The sequence below is a fragment of the Syzygium oleosum genome, unplaced genomic scaffold (assembly GCF_021117445.2).
Source record: "Syzygium oleosum isolate NSW1041296 unplaced genomic scaffold, Sole_v2.1 Sole_v2.21, whole genome shotgun sequence".
Taxonomy (NCBI): Eukaryota; Viridiplantae; Streptophyta; class Magnoliopsida; order Myrtales; family Myrtaceae; genus Syzygium; species Syzygium oleosum.
In genome coordinates, this window is record NW_026607505.1 from 1000402 (window position 1) to 1022792 (window position 22391).

General features: G+C 38.8%; 1 protein-coding gene, 1 long non-coding RNA gene and 2 pseudogenes across 2 annotated transcripts; 1 reads left to right on the forward strand and 3 right to left on the reverse strand.

Moving 5' to 3' along the window:
• Window positions 1-2192: 2192 nt before the first annotated feature.
• LOC130140704 (glutamate receptor 2.7-like) lies at window positions 2193-6270 on the reverse strand (annotated as a pseudogene).
• A 3908-nt stretch (window positions 6271-10178) lies between these two features.
• On the reverse strand, window positions 10179-14331 carry LOC115667048 (glutamate receptor 2.7-like; annotated as a pseudogene).
• A 3182-nt stretch (window positions 14332-17513) lies between these two features.
• Window positions 17514-19161, forward strand: LOC130140705 (uncharacterized). Its single transcript, XR_008818678.1, has 3 exons — window positions 17514-18729; window positions 18802-18970; window positions 19051-19161. It is a non-coding gene; the product is annotated as an uncharacterized LOC130140705 (long non-coding RNA).
• Window positions 18731-22249, reverse strand: LOC115666266 (glutamate receptor 2.7-like). The gene is made up of 4 exons (XM_056320804.1): window positions 20923-22249; window positions 20015-20328; window positions 19348-19736; window positions 18731-19271 (listed from the first exon to the last, which is right to left on the reverse strand). Exons 1-4 carry the CDS (start codon window positions 22089-22091, stop codon window positions 18909-18911), a joined length of 2235 nt encoding a protein of 744 aa, XP_056176779.1. The 5' UTR covers window positions 22092-22249; the 3' UTR covers window positions 18731-18908.
• Between the last annotated feature and the right edge of the window lie 142 nt (window positions 22250-22391).

Here is a 22391-nt window from a genome sequence, read left to right on the forward strand (position 1 = left end):
GGGCTGCAAGCTCTTGTTGCCGCCGCTGTTCCATCATTGCTAGGAGGGGCTGGAGACCCTTGCCAACAGCAGGCGAGGGCCTGCAGGCCCTCATGCTCGATTTGGGGAAGGGTCGCGACCCCGCGCCCAGATCTAGGCGAGAGACAGGCCCTCGTCTACCGTCGGCGAGGGTCGCTGGCCGTCCCCCAGCCTTGCCGGCCCCTCCTGACGATGGTGGGACGGCGGCGGCGGACCCCGCCGGACTTCAGCTCCTCCTTCTCCTTTTTTTTTTAAATTTTAACATTTAGCTTATTTTTAATATTTAATTTTAAAAATATATTAAAATAATGTAAAAAGTCACGTCATCGCTACATAGGGTAAAAATAATAATTAAAAAAATTCATATCAGTGCCACGTTAGCATTTTTCGTTATGATACTTTTATATCAGACGACCAAAGTGAACGCTGTACGAAAGTTATGATACTTCTAGTATTCTTTTCTCCTTTAAATAATCTTCCAAGCTTCATCCTAGTCATTGAAAGTTTTCCGTGGGTCATAATCGTGCTCAGCAGACCTACAAAATACGTGCCCAAGCTGCTTTATCCTAAGCAAGAAAAGGAGATTTCCAAATAGACGTTCCTACTTCTGTTCGATGTCGGACTCTCTAGGTGCTTGCACAAAAAAGGAAATACTGCTATGATTTTTCGAGGCTGCTTTCTGCAGATTCAAACCTTGAAACTGGCTATTAGTGTTAGAATATTTACATATTAAATCACACTTTCATTTAAAAGTTTAAGTTTTTAGAACAGTTGGCTGTAGTTCCATCAAATTTCATATCGTATCAGAGCTATGAGGTCTCGAGTTTAAATCTTTCTAGGTCCTATTTGTCCTCCAATTAAATATGTCCCGCTTAGTACTAGAGAAAAAAATCAGACTAAGCGTGAGGGAGATTATTAGAATAATTAAATATTAAATCACATATTCATTTAACATCTTAAGTTTTTAAAACAGTTAATTATGATCCCATCAAATCTCATAATTAGACTCTAATTTGAGTCCAAGTCAAATGAGAAGAAGATATGGGTTTTCTTAAATAGCCATGAATGTAGATGCACTCAGTCTTGCTTTAACTTCGTTAGTAGCAGGCTCCCGTCTTTTCACTCTTCATGCTGAACTGACTATCCACCTTCTATTCTCTGGTCCTTCCAAAAATATTGACGTCTTCTGGTTCTACTCGGTTATTCACGTTCCACTAGTCCATCCACAATTTCCGACTATCTAAATTAAAATTTTATTCTGTTATTTAGTAGCGTTCTGTCAATATTTATTTTAAAGCATGTATAGACTTGATTAGAACTTAATAATAATAATTTGAGGTTGGAAATTTCACAAAAACGAGAAATCATCAACAAATGCTTCTCTCCTCTCGTACCAACCGATAAATCTAAGCATTGGACTAGACTATAGAGCACCATTAGAGATCAAATCGACCCATCGAGTAGCTAAGCAATCACCAAGCTAACGGCTTCAGTGAAATTAGATTCTGCCTATAGAGCTCACTTTCCATTATTTTCTAGAGGTTTTTCATGTGCTCTCATGTTACGAAATCTCTATTCAATCAAATCCATAATTGTATACTAAGTAATAATTGGTTTGAGTGGAGGGAGAAGGACCTACAAAGCACAAATTTGTCCTGAATGTGGTATTCTCTCTCTCTTTCTAAGCTTGTCTAATCTCTGAAACTTGAGGCCCACCAAGGACCACCCATCAAAACTCAGGCACGACTGTGGAGGAACTTGCAGAAGTTTCAGCATTATGTTCATCCTAGTTATATTAGTTTGAGTGAAATGAGGATTGTATTGTCATGACTAATTTGTGTGTAACCAAAATGTGATAGGTTGCAGTATAAATAAGATTGCCCATCACCTAACACTGTTCCAACTGATTTGCCATTTCTGAGATTGTTAAGGGCTTTACCCACTGGATTGGTCTTGTAGGCTTTTTGCTTGGTACAGCATGCATAAAATTTTCTTGTTAGATTGGTCTCTTCAATGTTTACTAAAAAGAAACCAACCCTTTGTTGAAATGACAAAACTGTAAGGCTACTTCGCCCTTAGTTGCTTCTTTCTCGTCAATGCAGACATATATAAGAATATCGATCGGCATCTCTTGTGGTTAATTCGGCAGAAGTAGTTAAAAATAGAGCAGAAGGTACAAGAGCAACAAATTCTTATTTCAACCATCTTCAAATTTCTAACAAGAGTTCACTCTTCATCCCTACAGCTAGAAAATCCTAAGAAGCTCCAAAGTTCCTGGTATGTTGCCACATACAAGCACCATGATGTTAGTCGGTATCTTCATCATCTGAGGACCTCACACTTTCGTCGGATTCAATAGGAATATCTTCTGACGTGTTTGGAACTGGTTCTTCTTAATGGAATATCACTAACTGGTGAGGACTTCTCTTGAACAGGTTGATCAGCAACCACATGTAGTTGCGCAGTTGTTGATTCTTTCTTCTGAAACTTACAGGATCCTATCACAGCTACAGCGGAAGTGATGCCTGTGACAAGAAAGAGACCGCGAAAACTGTATAAGTCAAGTCTAGCAACTTTTGTTGCAGAATCTTGATTTGTGAATAAGGAATGATTTTGAAACCAATTTTGGCTTATCGAGTGAAGTTTCCATCTTCTCTCAGTTTTGCTATTGATGCAGAAATGTCAGGGACTAAAGGTGACCCCTTAGGAAAAGCCTGCATAAAAGGGCCTAAGAATCATTTATCCAAATATATTCACTCAACTGTGCGGGAAAAAAAGAAAGAGGCTTACAAAGCCAAATCCATTGGTGCTGTAGTATGAGGGCTCAACCATGGTATATTGAGCAGAGTACTTGGAAAGAAAGAGCTTTACATAAGGAATTTCATCAATAATTGCCGAGACACCACCTTCTCGGCTTCCATCTCTCAGAGCATTCGCATAATCTTCAACCGTTTTCAAAGGGTGAAAAGAGGGGTTTTTGAAGGGTAGATTGATTAGTGCTGCCTGATAAACTGTATCGTTGAAAGAGAAACCAATAGATTCGCCCTTTGGCGAGGACTGAAGCTGATGAACTGTTAGCATTGAACTCAGGTTTGCAGTGTAACTGGAAGTTAGTATTAGAACTACAAACAGCCATACAATCACCACAACTTTGGACAAGTTGCTGATTAATTTTTCCCCTGCAAATCATGAAATGACAATTTAGCTTCGTACTATATCAACTCACACTGTTATTGTACAGCAGCGTATACTATCCAGGAGAAACGACTGGGCATATTCTTTCTGCCTACTATCAATCGATACTATTTTTTACTTCTTTTTGACCCGAAATTTCGGTTTAATTCTAGTAACTGTCCATTGCCAGAGAAACCTCGTTCTTGTACTCAGTTAATCCACTCATCAAAAGAAATTTTAAAGCAGGACATGAATGTTGAAAGCATATAAAGGGAGTCCGTACTATGTGCAAAAACTAGTGTCGAGAACGAATACCACATCACTGTCCCAATTTGATGAGCTAATGGTCCCTTGAACTCATCGTTGTCATTGTGCTCAATTATCCACACCACCCATCCTGTGAAGACAAAGAAAGCGCCTATGACTAACCATAGATCCACCGTGAGAGGTTGTAGAAATATCCACACGTTTGTGCTTCGCGATGTATCAACAGGCACAATCATCCCTACTCCAGTTTCTGTGAAAGGCATTGTGAAGTCCACAAGCAACGATCTATTTGCTGTGATGGTTATATCACCCACCGCAGCATCATATTGCCAGTAGATATTCCCAAGGACCCAAAAGAATTGGTAAGTACATATTCAAAACAATGTATATAAGCATACAAGCAAGTACACTTGCAAATACACTTCGGCACATCACTCAATTTCTTTTGTTAACATCCTTTCCCCCCGGAGTGTGTGTGTGTGTGTGTATAAAATCGAGTTGTTTCAGGAATGAACACATTGATAACCATGATCCAGACTATGCTTACTATAATGTGAAGTACTATCCAAGAGTTATCATGTGAAAGAATTTTGGCTCCAAGAAGTAGTAATTTTTTGCACGCACGTCTATGTAAACTGAAATTCATCTTGCCTGGTCTGATATCGCTGCTGCATCTCGCCTGGCAATTATTTCCACGTAATAAAATGTAAAGATATCATGAAAAGGGAAGAATGGATGGACTACTAGTTTTATCAATTAATTTTAACCTCTTTTGCTTAATGAATAAAATCTCATGTTTATGTACTTGGATGTGCTTTTTATCTGCTGTTATTCCTGCATGGAAGCAGAACATGCTATTTTGTGGTTACCCACACTTGGAAAAAAGACAATCCTCAGTGTATACTGGGTTCATTCAAGATCACCTGAAGGTATACTTGGTATATTAGATTGTCATAATAGCCTCCAGCCACCACTCTGTTTGAATTGGTAAATGGGACGAAGTCAAATTGTACTTCATAAGGCAACATATCAATTGCAGCCTTGAACACGTCTACGCAAAAGCCTGTTACCGTTGACGCATTTGTCTCGGGATCGAGTTCCACTCCCATCAATTCTTTAAAACCCACTGGAATTGGAACTCCAATTCTCAATCTCTTCCCTGCCTTTGACACAATCCGTCGACTTTTTGGTATAGCCAAGGATGATCCAGGCCATTGAATAGAGCTCATTTTTCTCACAGAGGGAGATTGAGTTGCATCAATAGACCTATTTAGCCCTCGCATTATACCATTCAATTGGGTCCAAAACCCGATTCTCTTGACTCTTCCGACAACATTCACTATTTCAAATGCTTGAGGTTGTTGCAGCTGTCCATTCTTAAGTTGAATTTCCCCACTTAAACCCGTGAACTTGCCACGTAGAATTGTGCGGGCTAGATCAGATCCTGTTGGCCTCGAGGAAATGGCAGCTAGATGAGCAAGCTTATTTGCAGGATTATTCTTGTGCATAGAAGTTATAGGACCTAAATGATATGCTCCTTTGGCTAAAGCCCAGACAGAATCATATGCCCATAAGCAATATACATTTACTTCAGGAATACGGCGATGCTGGTTTGCGAAAAAGCTGTTCCTCCACTTCAATGAGAAGTTGTGAAGCTGTTCTGAAGGTGGAATATAAGGTCTAATTCCTATGACTCCTTGCATCGAGTCAAAAGCCGACTGATCCATCACAGGCAGCTCGTTTACTATCCCATCAGTCACAATCCAACCATAGCCTGTACTCATCATTCCCAACTCTTTAACCTTCAAGAAAAACCGAGATGCGAGGGAAGCAGACATGTGGACGATGAATATATTGGCAGACAGAGCCATCAGTTTATAGAGTTGGGCTTCTACGTATATGTCCCTGGCTTGTGGTGGAACGATAGTTCGATGCGCTATGCGAGCGTTGCCCTCTTCTAATGCGAGAAGAAGATCAGGTATGATTCCATTTCCATAGGAACTGTCCTCATGTATTATAACCAACTCTTTCCACCCGAATTTTTTAACTAGAGCAGCAATGGCTCCAACCTGGGAGTTATCATTGGTTGTCATTCGGATAAAGTTTGGATTTTTATCTCTGGACAAGAAAGGGCTACTAGCAGAAAAGGAGATGATAGGCACTCTATCTCCCAATTCGGCTAGAAGCTCGGCTTCTTCAGATGTTTGTGGGCCTATCAGTGCGTCAACTCGTTCATTCTCCAAAAGCTCCACAGCTGCTCCAAATGACGATAAACAGATCAATTCTAATAACAAGTACTAGATCTTCTCTCGTTTAGCTGAGCTCCGAGTCACAAAATGAAAATATCGCTAGCTCATACAGACCGTTAGTTGCCTTTTTACACACTAGTATGTGATTGTGAACCTCATCATACTTTTCAGCACGGTGATTGGTTTTATTTTAGTGGCAGACTGACCGTACACTATAATTTCCTTTTTCCCCGCATTGTGTGGCTTGAGTGCGGGTGTGTGCAAAGAATGACAGCGGCGGAGAATCGACGAGAACTCACCTGAAGATAGAGCTTTGAGAGGCTGTCCCATGGAATTCCTAGGATGCAGAACCAACGTCAGGTGAGTATTAATGTGTGAGGCCGAGGCATTCAAGTCAGCAATAGCCATGGTCATGCACTGTTGGGCCGTCTCCCCAACTGGTGACTCCATATCAAGAATCACGCCAACATGAATGGGACGATCATGAAGATGATGAGTGTTTTGTGCCATCGACCAACCAATGAAATGGAAGGCGTGTAAGATCGCTGACAAGATGAAGATGTGTGCCAATCTCTCCAACTTCATTGTAAGCTGCATATTCCCACAAAGTTTGGAGCCTAATATCTATAGCAAGTTTTGATGATTGGTAATGTTGATGAGTCGTCTTCTGGAAAGTCAAGGCCCAAGTCTCCGGCAAGTGTTCTGCCAAATATCTGAAGCCCAATGGAAAAGTTGGAGAAATTTCTCAAGGTCTCAACGGTTTGTTTGAAAGCTTAATTAAAGTCCGCCACGCTATTTTTAATAGGATTAACATCACGAAAAACCCTAAACCGGTATATTTGTGACAAATTTGCCCAGAACTAATTTTTTGACAACCAAAAACCTCAAATTGATACATCTGTGATAAATTTACCCTGAACTAATTTTTTGACAAAAAAAACCCTAATCTGGTACACTTACGACAAATTTAACCTCCGTTAAATTGGATTAATACCACGAAAAATCACAAATTAGTAAACTTGTGAAAACCCCGAACTAGTACATCCGTTAACTGTCATGTGTCATCCAACGCAGCAATTTGACGGTAAAATTTAATGGAAACTAATGGAGGGTAAATTTATCACGAGTGTACCATTTTAGAGTTTTTGATGGTCAAAAAATTAGTTTGGGGTAAATTTATCATAAATGTATCGATTTAGAATTTTTCGTGGTATTAACCCTTTTTAATAAGTTAATTCAGGATACTAGTCTCAATATGTCTAGCATTACTCTTAACACTTTACAATTTCACTAATTGTTGTGGCTAACTTTTTATGTCTCGCTCTTGAACTCATTTAAGGCTCCGTTTGTTTTACGGAAAATGAATAATTTAGAATGCATCTTTTCTAAAAATGATTGCTTGTATACAACAATAAATATTTTTACTGTCTATGAAAATGTTTAGACATAAATTATTATCGATAATGAAAACGTTTGGTGTTGGCTAATAATTTCAAGCGATACAAGTGATCATTCTTAGGAAAATATTTTTCAAATCATTCATTTTTCATGAAACAAACAGAACTTAAGTGTGTGTTTGTCCTCTAATCAAATATCAGAAAGCTTTCTTGCTTCCCGTAGTAGATAATTTCTATAGAGATTTGTAAGTTTCTAACGTTGATGGTAAAAAAAAAAATGTGACCAGCACATAGTAATTTTTCTAGAGACTTGTTAGTGATTTAACAACTTTGATATGAATTCACCGACGCTTATTTGATTTGTTGTCAATTTCCAACTTCTCTAGTAACTTACCAACTATTTATATTTATCTTTTCTTATGAAATTACCAACATAAGGAACGAAAGCCCAATAATATAATCGAGAAATAAATGCAGAACGAAACTTGACATAAAAGGAAAGATTGAAGAGATATTCCACTATAATCAAGGTGAAAGAGAATATAATCGTTCAAATCGCAAACCCGTTCAAGTGTTTCCTTACCCCAATTACACCCGATTAAGCCACACAAAAATTGATGTTTTATTTGGTCCATGCTCGTCCAGACATCCCCCCAAATAGGACCGACTGTCCAAATCCACTTAGCCAAATTCTGCTTCGCTCTCTAACACAAAAATAGTTCTTAACTTCTTTAAAAAGATCCCAAAATAAGGAAACAAATCAACTACTAAAAAATAGGGTTAATATCACGAAAAATCCCAAACCGGTACACCCGTGATAAATTTACCCTCCGTTAGTTTCCGTTTAATTTTATTGTCAGATTTCTGAACTGGATGACACATGATAGTTGACGGGCGTATCTGTTTGGGATTTTACCCTTAGTTTGTCACGTGTATACTAGTTTGTGATTTTTTGTGGTATTAATCCAGTTTAACAAAAGGTAAATTTGTGACACTAGTTTAAAATTTTTGGTGGTCAAAAAATTAGTTTGGGGTAAATTTGTCATAGACGTATCATTTTGAAATTTTTCGTGGTATTAACTCTAAAAAATATCTCTTCTGTATGCACTTACCAATCTCCATAACCGTTAGAATTTTAGTTCGAATGAATGTAAATTGTGGCGAGATAAAAAAAGTTTAATCTAAATTTGAAATATACATATACAAGCGACTTGTGGACTAAAAGTTATTTCGACTCATCTAAGTTAACATTTTGTTCGTTATTTAGTAGTGTACCTGTCAGTATTTATTTTATAGCTATGGACTTTATTAGAACTTAATAATAGGAACTCGAGGTTGAAAATTTTACATCAACGAGATATCATCAAAATGTTTCTTTCCTCTCCTATCGGCCGGTTAAGTTTAAGCATTGGGCTAGAATATAGAGCATCATTAGAAATAAATCGACCGATCGAGCAGCCAAGAAATCAACAAGCTAAAAGCTTTAACGAAATTAAATTCTACCTGTAGAGCTCACTTTCCATTATTTTCGGGAAATTTTTCTGTGCTCTCGTGTTACAAAATCTCTATCCATCCAAATTAATCATCTATGCTAAGTAATAATTGGCTTGAGAGCACTAGGCTTGAGTGGACGGAGGACATACAAAATAAAAAAACTCAGGCATGACTTCGGAGGTACTTGCAAAAGTTTCAGCACTTTGTTATCTTAATTATTGTGAAAATAAGCGATCGAATAATAAAATAAATAGAATAATAAAATAATTCCGATACTAGATTTACGTGGTCCGGTAGATATGACCTACATTCACAGAAAGAGCAACATAAAATTGCAATATTGATCAAGCGATATAATGAAAATTATAATAATATTCGAGTCATTTAAACATTAATTGTTTCCTAACCTCTAATTACAGCTAATAACTCATACAGTATTTAGCCGTATAATTCCTAAATGAAATTACCTATCTATTGCACTAATGAATTAACAAATTTTAGCACAAGATTTAATCGACTTTCAACACATAAATCCTTGGTGAAACTCCATGGACAAAACCCACGAAGATAAGCCACCGCCTAGCACTCGGTGAAACCGCGCTTCAATTGCGGCCAAAAATTGGTTCTATAAAAGAAACCCAACTTGCAGGATAGTCCAAGTTGACCGAATCAATCCGTGTTGACCGAATCAATGCTCAAATCAAAATCCATGACTATATACATAAGAAAATCCAAGTTGACCGAGTCAGTGTTCAAATCAAAATCCCCGTTGGACTTTCCGGTTTGAGAACAAAGACTTCCATACTGAAATTGCCATGTGCTTCAACAAACTTGTGACCAAATACAATGTCCAAGATTGACTTTCCATTATTGATCGTCACTTCAACACGCAAACAATTTCCGTATTTTTCTGCGTACTTTATTCGGGTCGGGATTCGTCTGATGGGCTCAAACTCGAGACATATTGTAACAATAATTGTCTCAGCTGAGCGGAATGAAAATTATACCGTTACGACTAATTTGTGTGTATCCAAAACGTGATAGGTTGCAGTATAAATAAGATTGGCTGTCACTTTACTCTGTTCCAATTGATTTGCCATTTCTGAGATTGTTAAGGCCATACCCCCACTGGATTGTCTTGTGGGCTTTTTGCCTGTTATAGGACACATAAAATTTTCATGTTAGATTGTTCTCTTAAATGCTAAATAGAAACCAACCCTTAGCGTCCGTTTATTTCGCGAAAAATATGATATTTCTGAGAAATGTTTTCGAGGAAGTCGTTTTCCAAGAAAATGATAATATTTTTCGGTTTTTGGTTGAAACCTGAAAATGAACTAGAAAATATTTTTCGTAGTTTGGTATGGAAAATCTGATTTGAAGGTGTTCTTTTCATTGACGAAAAATATTTTCCTTAACTAGTTTATTCTCCGTGAACTGAATGCCGGAAAATCCGGAAGACTTTTCCCTAGAAGTCGTTTTATGTGAAACAAATGGAGCCTTAATTGAAATGATAAAACAATAAGGATATGTTCTCGTCATTTCTTTGCCCCTGTATTGAGAAAAATAAAGCTTTAACATACATAAGAATATTGGCATTTCTTACTGTTAATTTTGCGGAAGTAGTTAAAATAGAGCAGAAGGTACAAGAGGGAATTAATCTTATTTCAAACATGTTCAATGTCCTAACAAGACTTGACTCTTCACCCCTACAGCTAAAAAATCCTAAGAAGCTTCAAAGTTCCTGGTATGTTGCCACATATAAGCACCATGATATTGGTCGGTATCTACATCAGTTAAGGACCTCACACTTTCTTCCGATTCAATAGAAATATCTTCTGATGTGTTTCGAACTGGTTCTTCTCGATGGGATATCACTCACTGGCGAGAACTTCTCTTCAACAGGTTTATCTGCAACCTCATGTTGTGAAGTTGTTGATTCTTTCTTCATATATTTATAGGATACTACCGCAGCTACAGATGAAGTGATGCCTGTGATAAGGAAGAGACCGCGAAAGCTGTATAAGTCAAGTCTGGCAACTTTTGTTGCAGAATCTTGATTTGTGAATAAAGACCGATTTTGAAACCAATTTTGGCTTATCTAGTGAAGTTTTCCATCTTCTCTCATTTTTGCTATTGCTGCGGAAATGACAGGGACTAAAGGTGACCCCTTAGGAAAAGCCTGCATAAGAGGACCTTAGAATCATTAATTATATCGATTCCAAAATTATTACTCAAACTGTATAGAGAAAAAAGAATGAGATCTTACAAAGCCAAATCCTTTGGTGCCGTAATGTGAGGGCTCAACCATGGTGTATTGAGCAGAGTACTTGGAAAGAAAGAGCTTTACATAAGGAATTTCATCAAAAATTGCTGAGACACCACCTTTTTGGCTTCCATCCCTCAGAGCATTCGCATAATCTTCAACCTTTTTCAACGGGTGAAAAGAGTGCTTTTTGAAGGGTACATTGATCAGAAATGTCTGATCAGCTGGACTGTTGAAAGGGAAACCGAAAGATTCGCCTTTTGGCAAGGACTGAAGCTGATGAACTGTTAGCATTGAGCTCAGGTTTGCAGTGTAACTGGAAGTAAGTATTAGAACTACAAACGGTCATACAATCACCACAACTTTGGACAAGTTGCTGATCAATTTTTCCCCTGCAAATCATGAGATTACAATTTAGCTTTGTACTATATCAAGTCACCCGGTTATTGTGCAGCAGGGTGTAAATATCCAAGAGATAATGGTCCACTTGAACATTGAAAACATATAGAGAGAGTCCGTACTTTGCGCAAAAAATAGTGTCGAGAACGAATACCACATCACTGTCCCAATTTGTTGAGCTAATGGTCCCTTGAATTCATCGTTGTCATTGTGTTCAATTGTCCACACTACCAATCCAGTGAAGACAAAGAAAGTGCCTATGACTAACCACAAATCCACTGTGAGAGGCTGGAGAAATATCCACATGTTTGTGCTTCGTGACGTCTCAATAGGCACAATCATCGCTACTCCAGTTTCTGTGAAAGGGATTGTGAAGTCCACATACAACGATCCATTTGCTATGATGGTTATCTCACCCACCGCTGCATCACAGTGCTAGTACATATTCCCAAGGACCCAAAAGAAAGCGTTAGTACTTATCATAAACAATGTTTATAGGCGTACACGCACATTCACTGGCAAATACACTTGGGCATTTCCTTCAACCTGCAGCTCTCACTGTCTTTTGTTAACAATTTTTTTCCCTTGACATATATAGAGTAATCTGGTCGTTTCAGGAATCAACACCTTAATAACCATGATCCAAAATATGCTTGCTATCATGCGAAACATATTAAGCAACTGCTGTTCTAGAATTATCATGTGAAAGAAATTTGGCTCCAACAAGTTGTAATTTTCGCATGCTAATTATGTAAACAGAAATTCATCTTGCCCAGTCTGATATCACTGCTCCATCTCTGCTGCCCACTATATCCACATAATAAGAGGTAAAAGAATCATTGAAAGAGAAGAATGGATGGACTACAAGTTTTATCAATTAATATTTACCTCTTTTGTTCAATGATTAAAATGCCATGTTTATGTACTTGGATGTGCTATCTGTCTGGTGTCATTCATGCATGGAAGCAGAGCATGTCATTTTGTGGTTGCACACACTTGAAAAACAGACAATCTGAATACTGGGTTCATTCAAGATCACCTGACGGTAAACTTGGTATATCAGGTCGTCATAATAGCTTGCAACCATCAATATGTTTGAAATTTGCAAAGGGGATGAAGTCAAATTTTACTTCATAGGGTAACATATCAGCTGCAGCCTTGAACACGTCTATGCAAAAGCCCGTTACCATCGTCGCTTTTGTCACAGGATCGAGTTCCACTCCCACCAATTCTTTAAAACCTACTTTAATTGGAACTCCAATTCTCAATCTCTTCGCAGCTTTTGGCATAACCCGTTGAACTTTTGGTATTGCCAAGGATGATCCAGGCCATCCAATAGAGCCCAATTCTCTCACAGAGGGTGACTGAACTGCAGCACTAGACCTATTTAGCCCTTGCGTTATCCCATTAGATGGGGTCCAAAAGCCGATTCTCTTGAATTTTCCAACAACATTCACAATTTCATATGCTAGTGGTTGTTGCAGCTGTCCATTCTTAAGTTGAATTTCCCCACTTAAACCAGTGAACTTGCCACGTAGAATTGTGCGGACTAGATCGGATCCTGTTGGTCTTGAGGGAATGGCAGCAAGACGAGCAAGCTTATTTGCAGAATCATTCTTCTCTATAGAAGTTGTAGGCACTGAATGATGTGCTGCTGTGGCTAAAGCCCAGACAGAATCATAAGCCCATAAGCAATATACATTTACTTCAGGAATTTGATGATGCTGGTTTGTGAAAAAGCTGTTCCTCCACTTCAATGAGAAGTTGCGAAGCTGCTTTGAGGGTGGAATATAAGGTCTAATTCCTATGACTCCTTGCATCGAGTCAAAAGCCGACTGATCCATCACAGGCAGCTCGTTTACTATCCCATCAGTCACAATCCAACCATAGCCTATACTCATCATTCCCAACTCTTTAACCTTCAAGAAAAACCGAGATGCGAGGGAAGCAGACATGTGGACAATGAATATATTGGCAGACAGAGCCATCAGTTTGTCCAGTTGGGCTTCGATATATATGTCTCTGGCTTGTGGTGGAACGACAGTTCGACGTGCTACACGAGCATTGCCTTCTTCTAATGCGAGAAGAAGATCGGGTATGATTCCATTTCCATAGCAACTGTCCTCATGTATTATAACCAATTCACTCGACCCGAATTCTTGAACAAGAGCAGCAATGGCTTCGACCTGGGAGTTATCATTAGTTGTCATTCGGATGAAGTTTGGATTTTTATCTCTGGACAAGAAAGGGCTGCTAGCAGAAAAGGAGATGATAGGCACTCTATCTCCCAATTCCGCTAGAAGCTCGGTTTCTTCAGATGTTTGTGGGCCTATCAGTACGTCAACTTGTTCATTCTCCACAAGCTCCACACCTGCTCCAATGGCAATATACAGATCAATTATAATTACTAGCACTAGATGGCAAGTCCGCTCACGTTTAGCTAAGCGCCTACTCACAAATTGAAAATCTTCTGTACCTCATACAAACCGTTGGTCACCTTCTTAAATACCAATATGTGATTGTGAACCTCATCATATTTTCAGCACTGTGATTGGTTTTATTCAGTGGCAGAATGAGTGTACAATATAATCTCTTTTTCCCAGCATGGTGTGGCTTGAGCGCATGTGCATGCAAAGAACGACAGAGGCGAAGAATCAACCGGAACTCACCTGAAGATAGAGCTTTGAGAGGCTGTCCCATGGAATTTCTAGGATGCAGAATCAGATGGTTAAAGAGCGAGGGCGAGGCATTCAAGTCGGAGATGGCCATGGTCATGCATTGTTGGGCCATCTCCCCAACTGGCGACTCCATATCGAGAATCACTCCAACATGAATATGACGACGACGAAGATGACTGTTTTGAGCCATCGACCAATCGATGGAATTGAAGGCGTGCAACATAGCCAACAAAATAAAGATGCGCGCCGATCTCTCCATCTTTATTGTCAGCTGCATATTTCCTCAAAGTTTGGAGCGTAATATCTCCAGCGAGTAGTCTCGATGGGATGGCGGTGGTGTTAGTACGTTCTGAAAGTCAAGTCTTACGTCTACAGCAAGTATTCTTCGAAATTTCTGGAGCCAAATGCGAAAGAGTAGCACAAATTTCTTCTCAGCTTCTGTACAATTAGGGGGATGTTGACGGCATGTGTTTCCACACCATTCACTGTCTTAATGGGCGAGTCTATTAACAATGGATTTGTCTGGACCAATAAATGATTTTCTTTTAGTTTTTTTAGGATCAGGTCTTATGTTAGGAAGTCCAGGACTGGGATTACTTATCAATCCAATTTATTCTGCCTTTTCCTTGTGAATATTTTATCAAAACTCCTATTTTGTAGCGGCTGTGCACCTTCTTATCTATGTGAGGGCTAGAAACGTTTTAATACTATGATGTTCATGAATGGTTCAGAATATTATAAAGATTTGAATCTTTGGATTGTTGGAGATGGGATCACTTCGTTGGTTTGTGCAAGCATTTGGTTTCACTAGTGAGTACTATTTTAGATACATCTTACTATAGGATTATTTGGACGGCAAAGTCAAATCAAAATATCGGGCAAGATTTGATAGGTAAATAGTTAACAAATCGAAATTCATTTATCAATATATTTTTCTCCCATTTGAACTCATTTCCATAATTGTTCCCCAAGAGGCACTTTTTATCATTGGATCAAAAAGCAAAAACTCATAACCATTCAGACTGAGATTTGTTGAATTGCTAAGATCTGTCGCATTTCAGTTTAATGACAAAAGATTGTGAGGGCATGGTGCCTCTCGAGAACCATAGAAACACCCCCATAGAGGCAAACATAGAATCGAAGAGAGTAGTGAAGTGGTCTATTTAAAAATTTGGGATAAGTTCACTAAAAGTTTTAAAACTTGTCATGAAAGTGTAATTGAGTTCTCAAACTTGCAAAAAGTCCAATCAAATCCAAAAACTTATTAAATTGATTCAATCGAGTTTTAAAGTTAACATCGTCTAATTTATTAATGAAAAATGCCTGCGTGGCTTATTTTAATATTTTCTCTCTCCTACTTGGCGATGACGTGGCTAAATTATGAAACATAAAACTAAAAGGACGTCATTTTGGCCAAAATTAATTTTTTAATACTAATTTTATTTAAATTAAATGTAAAAAATAATCTAAAAAATTATTTAAAAAGGGGAGGAGGAGAAGTCAGGCGGGGAGGGTTGCAAGCCCTTGCTACCGCCGCCGCCGTTCCATCATCGCCGGGAGGGGCTGGTGACCCTCGCCAACATCAGGCAAGGGCCTGCAGGCCCTCACGCCCTGTTTGGGGAAGGGTCGTGACCCCATGCCCAGATCTAGGCGAGGGATGGGCCCTCGCCTACCGTCAGCGAGGGTCGCCGGTCGTCCCCCAGCCTCGTAGGCCCCTCCTGACAATGGTGGGGTGGCGGCAGCAGACCCCGCCGGACTTCAGCTCCTCCATCTCTTTTTTATTTTTATTTTTAAATTTAAACATTTCGCTTATTTTTAATATTTAATTAAAAATATATTAAAATAATATAAAAAGTCACGTCATCGCTACATAGGATAAAAAAAAATTAAAAAAATCCATGTCAGCGCCACGTCATCATTTTCCGTTAGTAAGTTAGACGATGTTAACTTTAGGACTCTATTAAACCAATTTGACAAGTTTTATTACTTGATTACACTTTTTGCAAGTTTTAGGACTCAAATGTACTTTGATGACAAGTTTTAGGACTTCTAATAAACATATCCCTAAATGATTATTCATGTGTGACTTTTGGTGATAAGTTTTAGGACTTGATTACACTTTTCACTGGATCACTTAAGTGTCAAATTGGAGAAAAAATGATTATTTAAGTGCTTCCGACGAAAAATTCCGGCCAAAGTCATTTGTGGCTTGTTTAATTAAATGATGATTCATATGTGACTTTGTTTTAATTAAAAGACAAGTTTAACGTGGGGCTATACGGTGGCTGGACTCTCCATAAATGACGTATGGTCATTCACTCTGGTTCTATTTACTTCACTTTCTCGTTCAATGATGGCAGAGGAGAGCCTTTCCCAGTGCACCGTAGTTTAGATTTTTTTCATGGAGTTCAATAAATTCTAAATACGACTTCGATTCCTTCCTGTCTGCTAAATTCCATTGGAGGGGGAAATTGAGTTTGCAAAGAAGCTCTAGTTGAACCACTGTTGCCGTGGCTGCTGATCTGGAGATGCTGGCCGCGTGTTCCTCCTGATTTGGAGATGGAGCACTTCATGGCCGTGGAGTCGAGAATCGTTGGGGTGAAATTGGGGATGAGCCCCAACATGAGAGGTCACCGAGACCATATCCTGCTTCGATTGAGGCGATGGCCTTCATTGCCTTCTTCATCTTCATTTCGTTACCTTCCTCATCTTCATTAGCATCTCATCATCTTCCACCTTTTCTTCTTCTTTGATTGTTTGCAAATTGAAAATAAAAAAAGTTGATGTCAAACGTGGACAAAAACCCTAATTTGGACAAATCATTAGGGTCTATATTTGAGGCAAAGATGTAGACGACATTGTTTAGAGCTGTTAGTATTGATTAGGCACGCCGGTGAGCTACGTCGGTTAGGGAAATTGATAAAATATTGCCACGTTAGATTTTCTGCAACTTAAATCGGAATTGACACTTAAGTGATCATTTTTTTTTAAATGACATTTAAATGATCAAATGAAAATTTTTAGTACCAAAGTGAGCGTCGTACGAAATTTATGATACTTTTAGTATCCTTTTCTCCTTTAAAAAATCTTCCAAAGCTTCGTCCTAGTCATTGAAAGTCTTCCATGGGTCACAACCGTGCTCAGCAGACCTACAAAATACATGCCCAAGCTGCTTTATCCTAAGCAAGAAAAGGAGATTTCCAAATAGACGTTCCTACTTCTGTTCAATGTCGGACTCTCTAGGTGCTTGCACAAAAAAGGAAATACTGCTATGATTTTTTTAGGCTGCTTTATGTAGATTCAAACCTTGAAATTGGCTATTAGTGTTAGAATAATTAAATATTAAATCACGCTTTTATCTAAAAGTTTAAGCTTTTAGAACAGTTGGATGTGGTCCCACCAAATTTCATATCATATCAGTGCCATGAGGTCTCGAGTTTAAATCTTTTCAGGTCCTATTTGTCCTCAAATTAAATATGTCCCGCTTAGTACTAGGGAAAAAAATAAGACTAAGCATGAGGGGGATTGTTAGAATAATTAAATATTAAATCACATATTCATTTAACATCTTAAGCTTTTAGAACAGTTGATTGTGATCCCATCAAATCTCATAATTAATTATACTCTAATTTGAGTCCAAGGCAAATGAGAAGAAGATATGGGTTTTCTTAAATATCCATGAATGTAGATGCACTCAGTCTTGCTTTAACTTCGTTAGTAGCAGGCTCCCGTCTTTTCACTCTTCATGCTGAACTGACTATCCACCTTCCATTCTCTGGTCCTTCCAAAAATATTGACGTCTTCTGGTTTCTACTCGGTTATTCACCTTCCACTAGTCCATCCACAATTTTCGACTATCTAACTTAAAATTTTATTCTGTTATTTAGTAGCGTTCTGTCAATATTTATTTTAAAGCATGTATAGACTTGATTAGAACTTAATAATAATAATTTGAGGTTGGAACTTTCACAAAAACGAGAAATCGTTAACAAATGCTTCTCTCCTCTCGTACCAACCGATAAATCTAAGCATTGGACTAGACTATAGAGCACCATTAGAGATCAAATCGACCCATCAAGTAGCTAAGCAATCACCAAGCTAAAGGCTTCAGTGAAATTAGATTCTGCCTATAGAGCTCACTTTCCATTATTTTCGAGAGGTTTTTCATGTGCTCTCATGTTACGAAATCTCTATTCAATCAAATCCATAATTGTATACTAAGTAATAATTGGTTTGAGTGGAGGGAGAAGGACCTACAAAGCACAAATTTGTCCTGAATGTGGTATTCTCTCTCTCCGTCTACGCTTGTCTAATCTCTGAAACTTGAGGCCCACCAAGGACCACCCATCAAAACTCAAGCACGACTGTGGAGGTACTTGCAGAAGTTTCAGCATTATGTTAATCCTAATTATCTTAGTTTGAGTGAAATGAGGATTGTATTGTCATGACTAATTTGTGTGTAACCAAAATGTGATAGGTTGCAGTGTAAATAAGATTGCCCATCACCTAACACTGTTCCAACTGATTTGCCATTTCTGAGATTGTTAAGGGCTTTACCCACTGGATTGGTCTTGTAGGCTTTTGCTTGGTATAGCATGCATAAAATTTTCTAGTTAGATTGGTCTCTTCAATGTTTACTAAAAAGAAACCAACCCTTTGTTGAAATGACAAAACTGTAAGGCTACTTCGCCCTTAGTTGCTTCTTTCTCGTCAATGCAGACATATATAAGAATATCGATCGGCATCTCTTGTGGTTAATTCGGCAGAAGTAGTTAAAAATAGAGTAGAAGGTACAAGAGCAACAAATTCTTATTTCAACCATCTTCAAAGTTCTAACAAGAGTTCACTCTTCATCCCTACAGCTAGAAAATCCTAAGAAGCTCCAAAGTTCCTGGTATGTTGCCACACACAAGCACCATGATGTTAGTCGGTATCTTCATCATCTGAGGACCTCACACTTTCGTCGGATTCAATAGGAATATCTTCTGACGTGTTTGGAACTGGTTCTTCTTAATGGAATATCACTAACTGGTGAGGACTTCTCTTGAACAGGTTGATCAGCAACCACATGTAGTTGCGCAGTTGTTGATTCTTTCTTCTGAAACTTACAGGATCCTATCACAGCTACAGCCGAAGTGATGCCTGTGACAAGAAAGAGACCGCGAAAACTGTATAAGTCAAGTCTAGCAACTTTTGTTGCAGAATCTTGATTTGTGAATAAGGAATGATTTTGAAACCAATTTTGGCTTATCGAGTGAAGTTTTCCATCTTCTCTCAGTTTTGCTATTGATGCAGAAATGTCAGGGACTAAAGGTGACCCCTTAGGAAAAGCCTGCATAAAAGGGCCTAAGAATCATTTATCCAAATATATTCACTCAACTGTTCGGGAAAAAAAGAAAGAGGCTTACAAAGCCAAATCCATTGGTGCTGTAGTATGAGGGCTCAACCATGGTATATTGAGCAGAGTACTTGGAAAGAAAGAGCTTTACATAAGGAATTTCATCAATAATTGCCGAGACACCACCTTCTCGGCTTCCATCTCTCAGAGCATTCGCATAATCTTCAACCGTTTTCAAAGGGTGAAAAGAGGGGTTTTTGAAGGGTAGATTGATTAGTGCTGCCTGATAAACTGTATCGTTGAAAGAGAAACCAATAGATTCGCCCTTTGGCGTGGACTGAAGCTGATGAACTGTTAGCATTGAACTCAGGTTTGCAGTGTAACTGGAAGTTAGTATTAGAACTACAAACAGCCATACAATCACCACAACTTTGGACAAGTTGCTGATTAATTTTTCCCCTGCAAATCATGAAATGACAATTTAGCTTCGTACTATATCAACTCACACTGTTATTGTACAGCAGCGTATAATATCCAGGAGAAACGACTGGGCATATTCTTTCTGCCTACTATCAATCGATACTATTTTTTACTTCTTTTTGACCCGAAATTTCGGTTTAATTCTAGTAACTGTCCATTGCCAGAGAAACCTCGTTCTTGTACTCAGTTAATCCACTCATCAAAAGAAATTTTAAAGCAGGACATGAATGTTGAAAGCATATAAAGGGAGTCCGTACTATGTGCAAAAACTAGTGTCGAGAACGAATACCACATCACTGTCCCAATTTGATGAGCTAATGGTCCCTTGAACTCATCGTTGTCATTGTGCTCAATTATCCACACCACCCATCCTGTGAAGACAAAGAAAGCGCCTATGACTAACCATAGATCCACCGTGAGAGGTTGTAGAAATATCCACACGTTTGTGCTTCGCGATGTATCAACAGGCACAATCATCCCTACTCCAGTTTCTGTGAAAGGCATTGTGAAGTCCACAAGCAACGATCTATTTGCTGTGATGGTTATATCACCCACCGCAGCATCATATTGCCAGTAGATATTCCCAAGGACCCAAAAGAATTGGTAAGTACATATTAAAAACAATGTATATAAGCATACAAGCAAGTACACTTGCAAATACACTTTGGCACATCACTCAATTTCTTTTGTTAACATCCTTTCCCCCCGGAGTGTGTGTGTGTGTGTGTATAAAATCGAGTTGTTTCAGGAATGAACACATTGATAACCATGATCCAGACTATGCTTACTATAATGTGAAGTACTATCCAAGAGTTATCATGTGAAAGAATTTTGGCTCCAAGAAGTAGTAATTTTTTGCACGCACGTCTATGTAAACTGAAATTCATCTTGCCTGGTCTGATATCGCTCCTGCATCTCGCCTGGCAATTATTTCCACGTAATAAAATGTAAAGATATCATGAAAAGGGAAGAATGGATGGACTACTAGTTTTATCAATTAATTTTAACCTCTTTTGCTTAATGAATAAAATCTCATGTTTATGTACTTGGATGTGCTTTTTATCTGGTGTTACTCCTGCATGGAAGCAGAACATGCTATTTTGTGGTTACCCACACTTGGAAAAAAGACAATCCTCAGTGTATACTGGGTTCATTCAAGATCACCTGAAGGTATACTTGGTATATTAGATTGTCATAATAGCCTCCAGCCACCACTCTGTTTGAATTGGTAAATGGGACGAAGTCAAATTGTACTTCATAAGGCAACATATCAATTGCAGCCTTGAACACGTCTACGCAAAAGCCTGTTACCGTTGACGCATTTGTCTCGGGATCGAGTTCCACTCCCATCAATTCTTTAAAACCCACTGGAATTGGAACTCCAATTCTCAATCTCTTCCCTGCCTTTGACACAATCCGTCGACTTTTTGGTATAGCCAAGGATGATCCAGGCCATTGAATAGAGCTCATTTTTCTCACAGAGGGAGATTGAGTTGCATCAATAGACCTATTTAGCCCTCGCATTATACCATTCAATTGGGTCCAAAACCCGATTCTCTTGACTCTTCCGACAACATTCACTATTTCAAATGCTAGTGGTTGTTGCAGCTGTCCATTCTTAAGTTGAATTTCCCCACTTAAACCCGTGAACTTGCCATGTAGAATTGTGCGGGCTAGATCAGATCCTGTTGGTCTTGAGGAAATGGCAGCTAGATGAGCAAGCTTATTTGTAGGATTATTCTTCTGCATAGAAGTTTTAGGACCTAATTGATATGCTGCTTTGGCTAAAGCCCAGACAGAATCATATGCCCATAAGCAATATACATTTACTTCAGGAATTTGTTGATGCTGGTTTGCGAAAAAGTCGTTCCTCCACTTCAATGAGAAGTTGTGAAGCTGTTCTGAAGGTGGAATATAAGGTCTAATTCCGATGACTCCTTGCATCGAGTCTAAAACCGGCTGATCCATCACAGGCAACTCGTTTACTATCCCATTAGTCACAATCCAACCATAGCCTGTACTCATCATTCCCAACTCATTAACCTTCAAGAAAAACCGAGATGCGAGGGAAGCAGACATGTGGACGATGAATATATTGGCAGACAGAGCCATCAGTTTATACAGTTGGGCTTCTACGTATATGTCCCTGGCTTGTGGCGGAACGATAGTTCGATGCGCTATGCGAGCATTGCCCTCTTCTAATGCGAGAAGAAGATCAGGTATGATTCCATTTCCATAGGAACTGTCCTCATGTATTATAACCAACTCTTTCCACCCGAATTTTTGAACTAGAGCAGCAATGGCTCCAACCTGGGAGTTATCATTGGTTGTCATTCGGATAAAGTTTGGATTTTTATCTCTGGACAAGAAAGGGCTACTAGCAGAAAAGGAGATGATAGGCACTCTATCTCCCAATTCGGCTAGAAGCTCGGCTTCTTCAGATGTTTGTGGGCCTATCAGTGCGTCAACTCGTTCATTCTCCAAAAGCTCCACAGATGCTCCAAATGACGATAAACAGATCAATTCTAATAACAAGTACTAGATCTTCTCTCGTTTAGCTGAGCTCCGAGTCACAAAATGAAAATATCGCTAGCTCATACAGACCGTTAGTTGCCTTTTTACACACTAGTATGT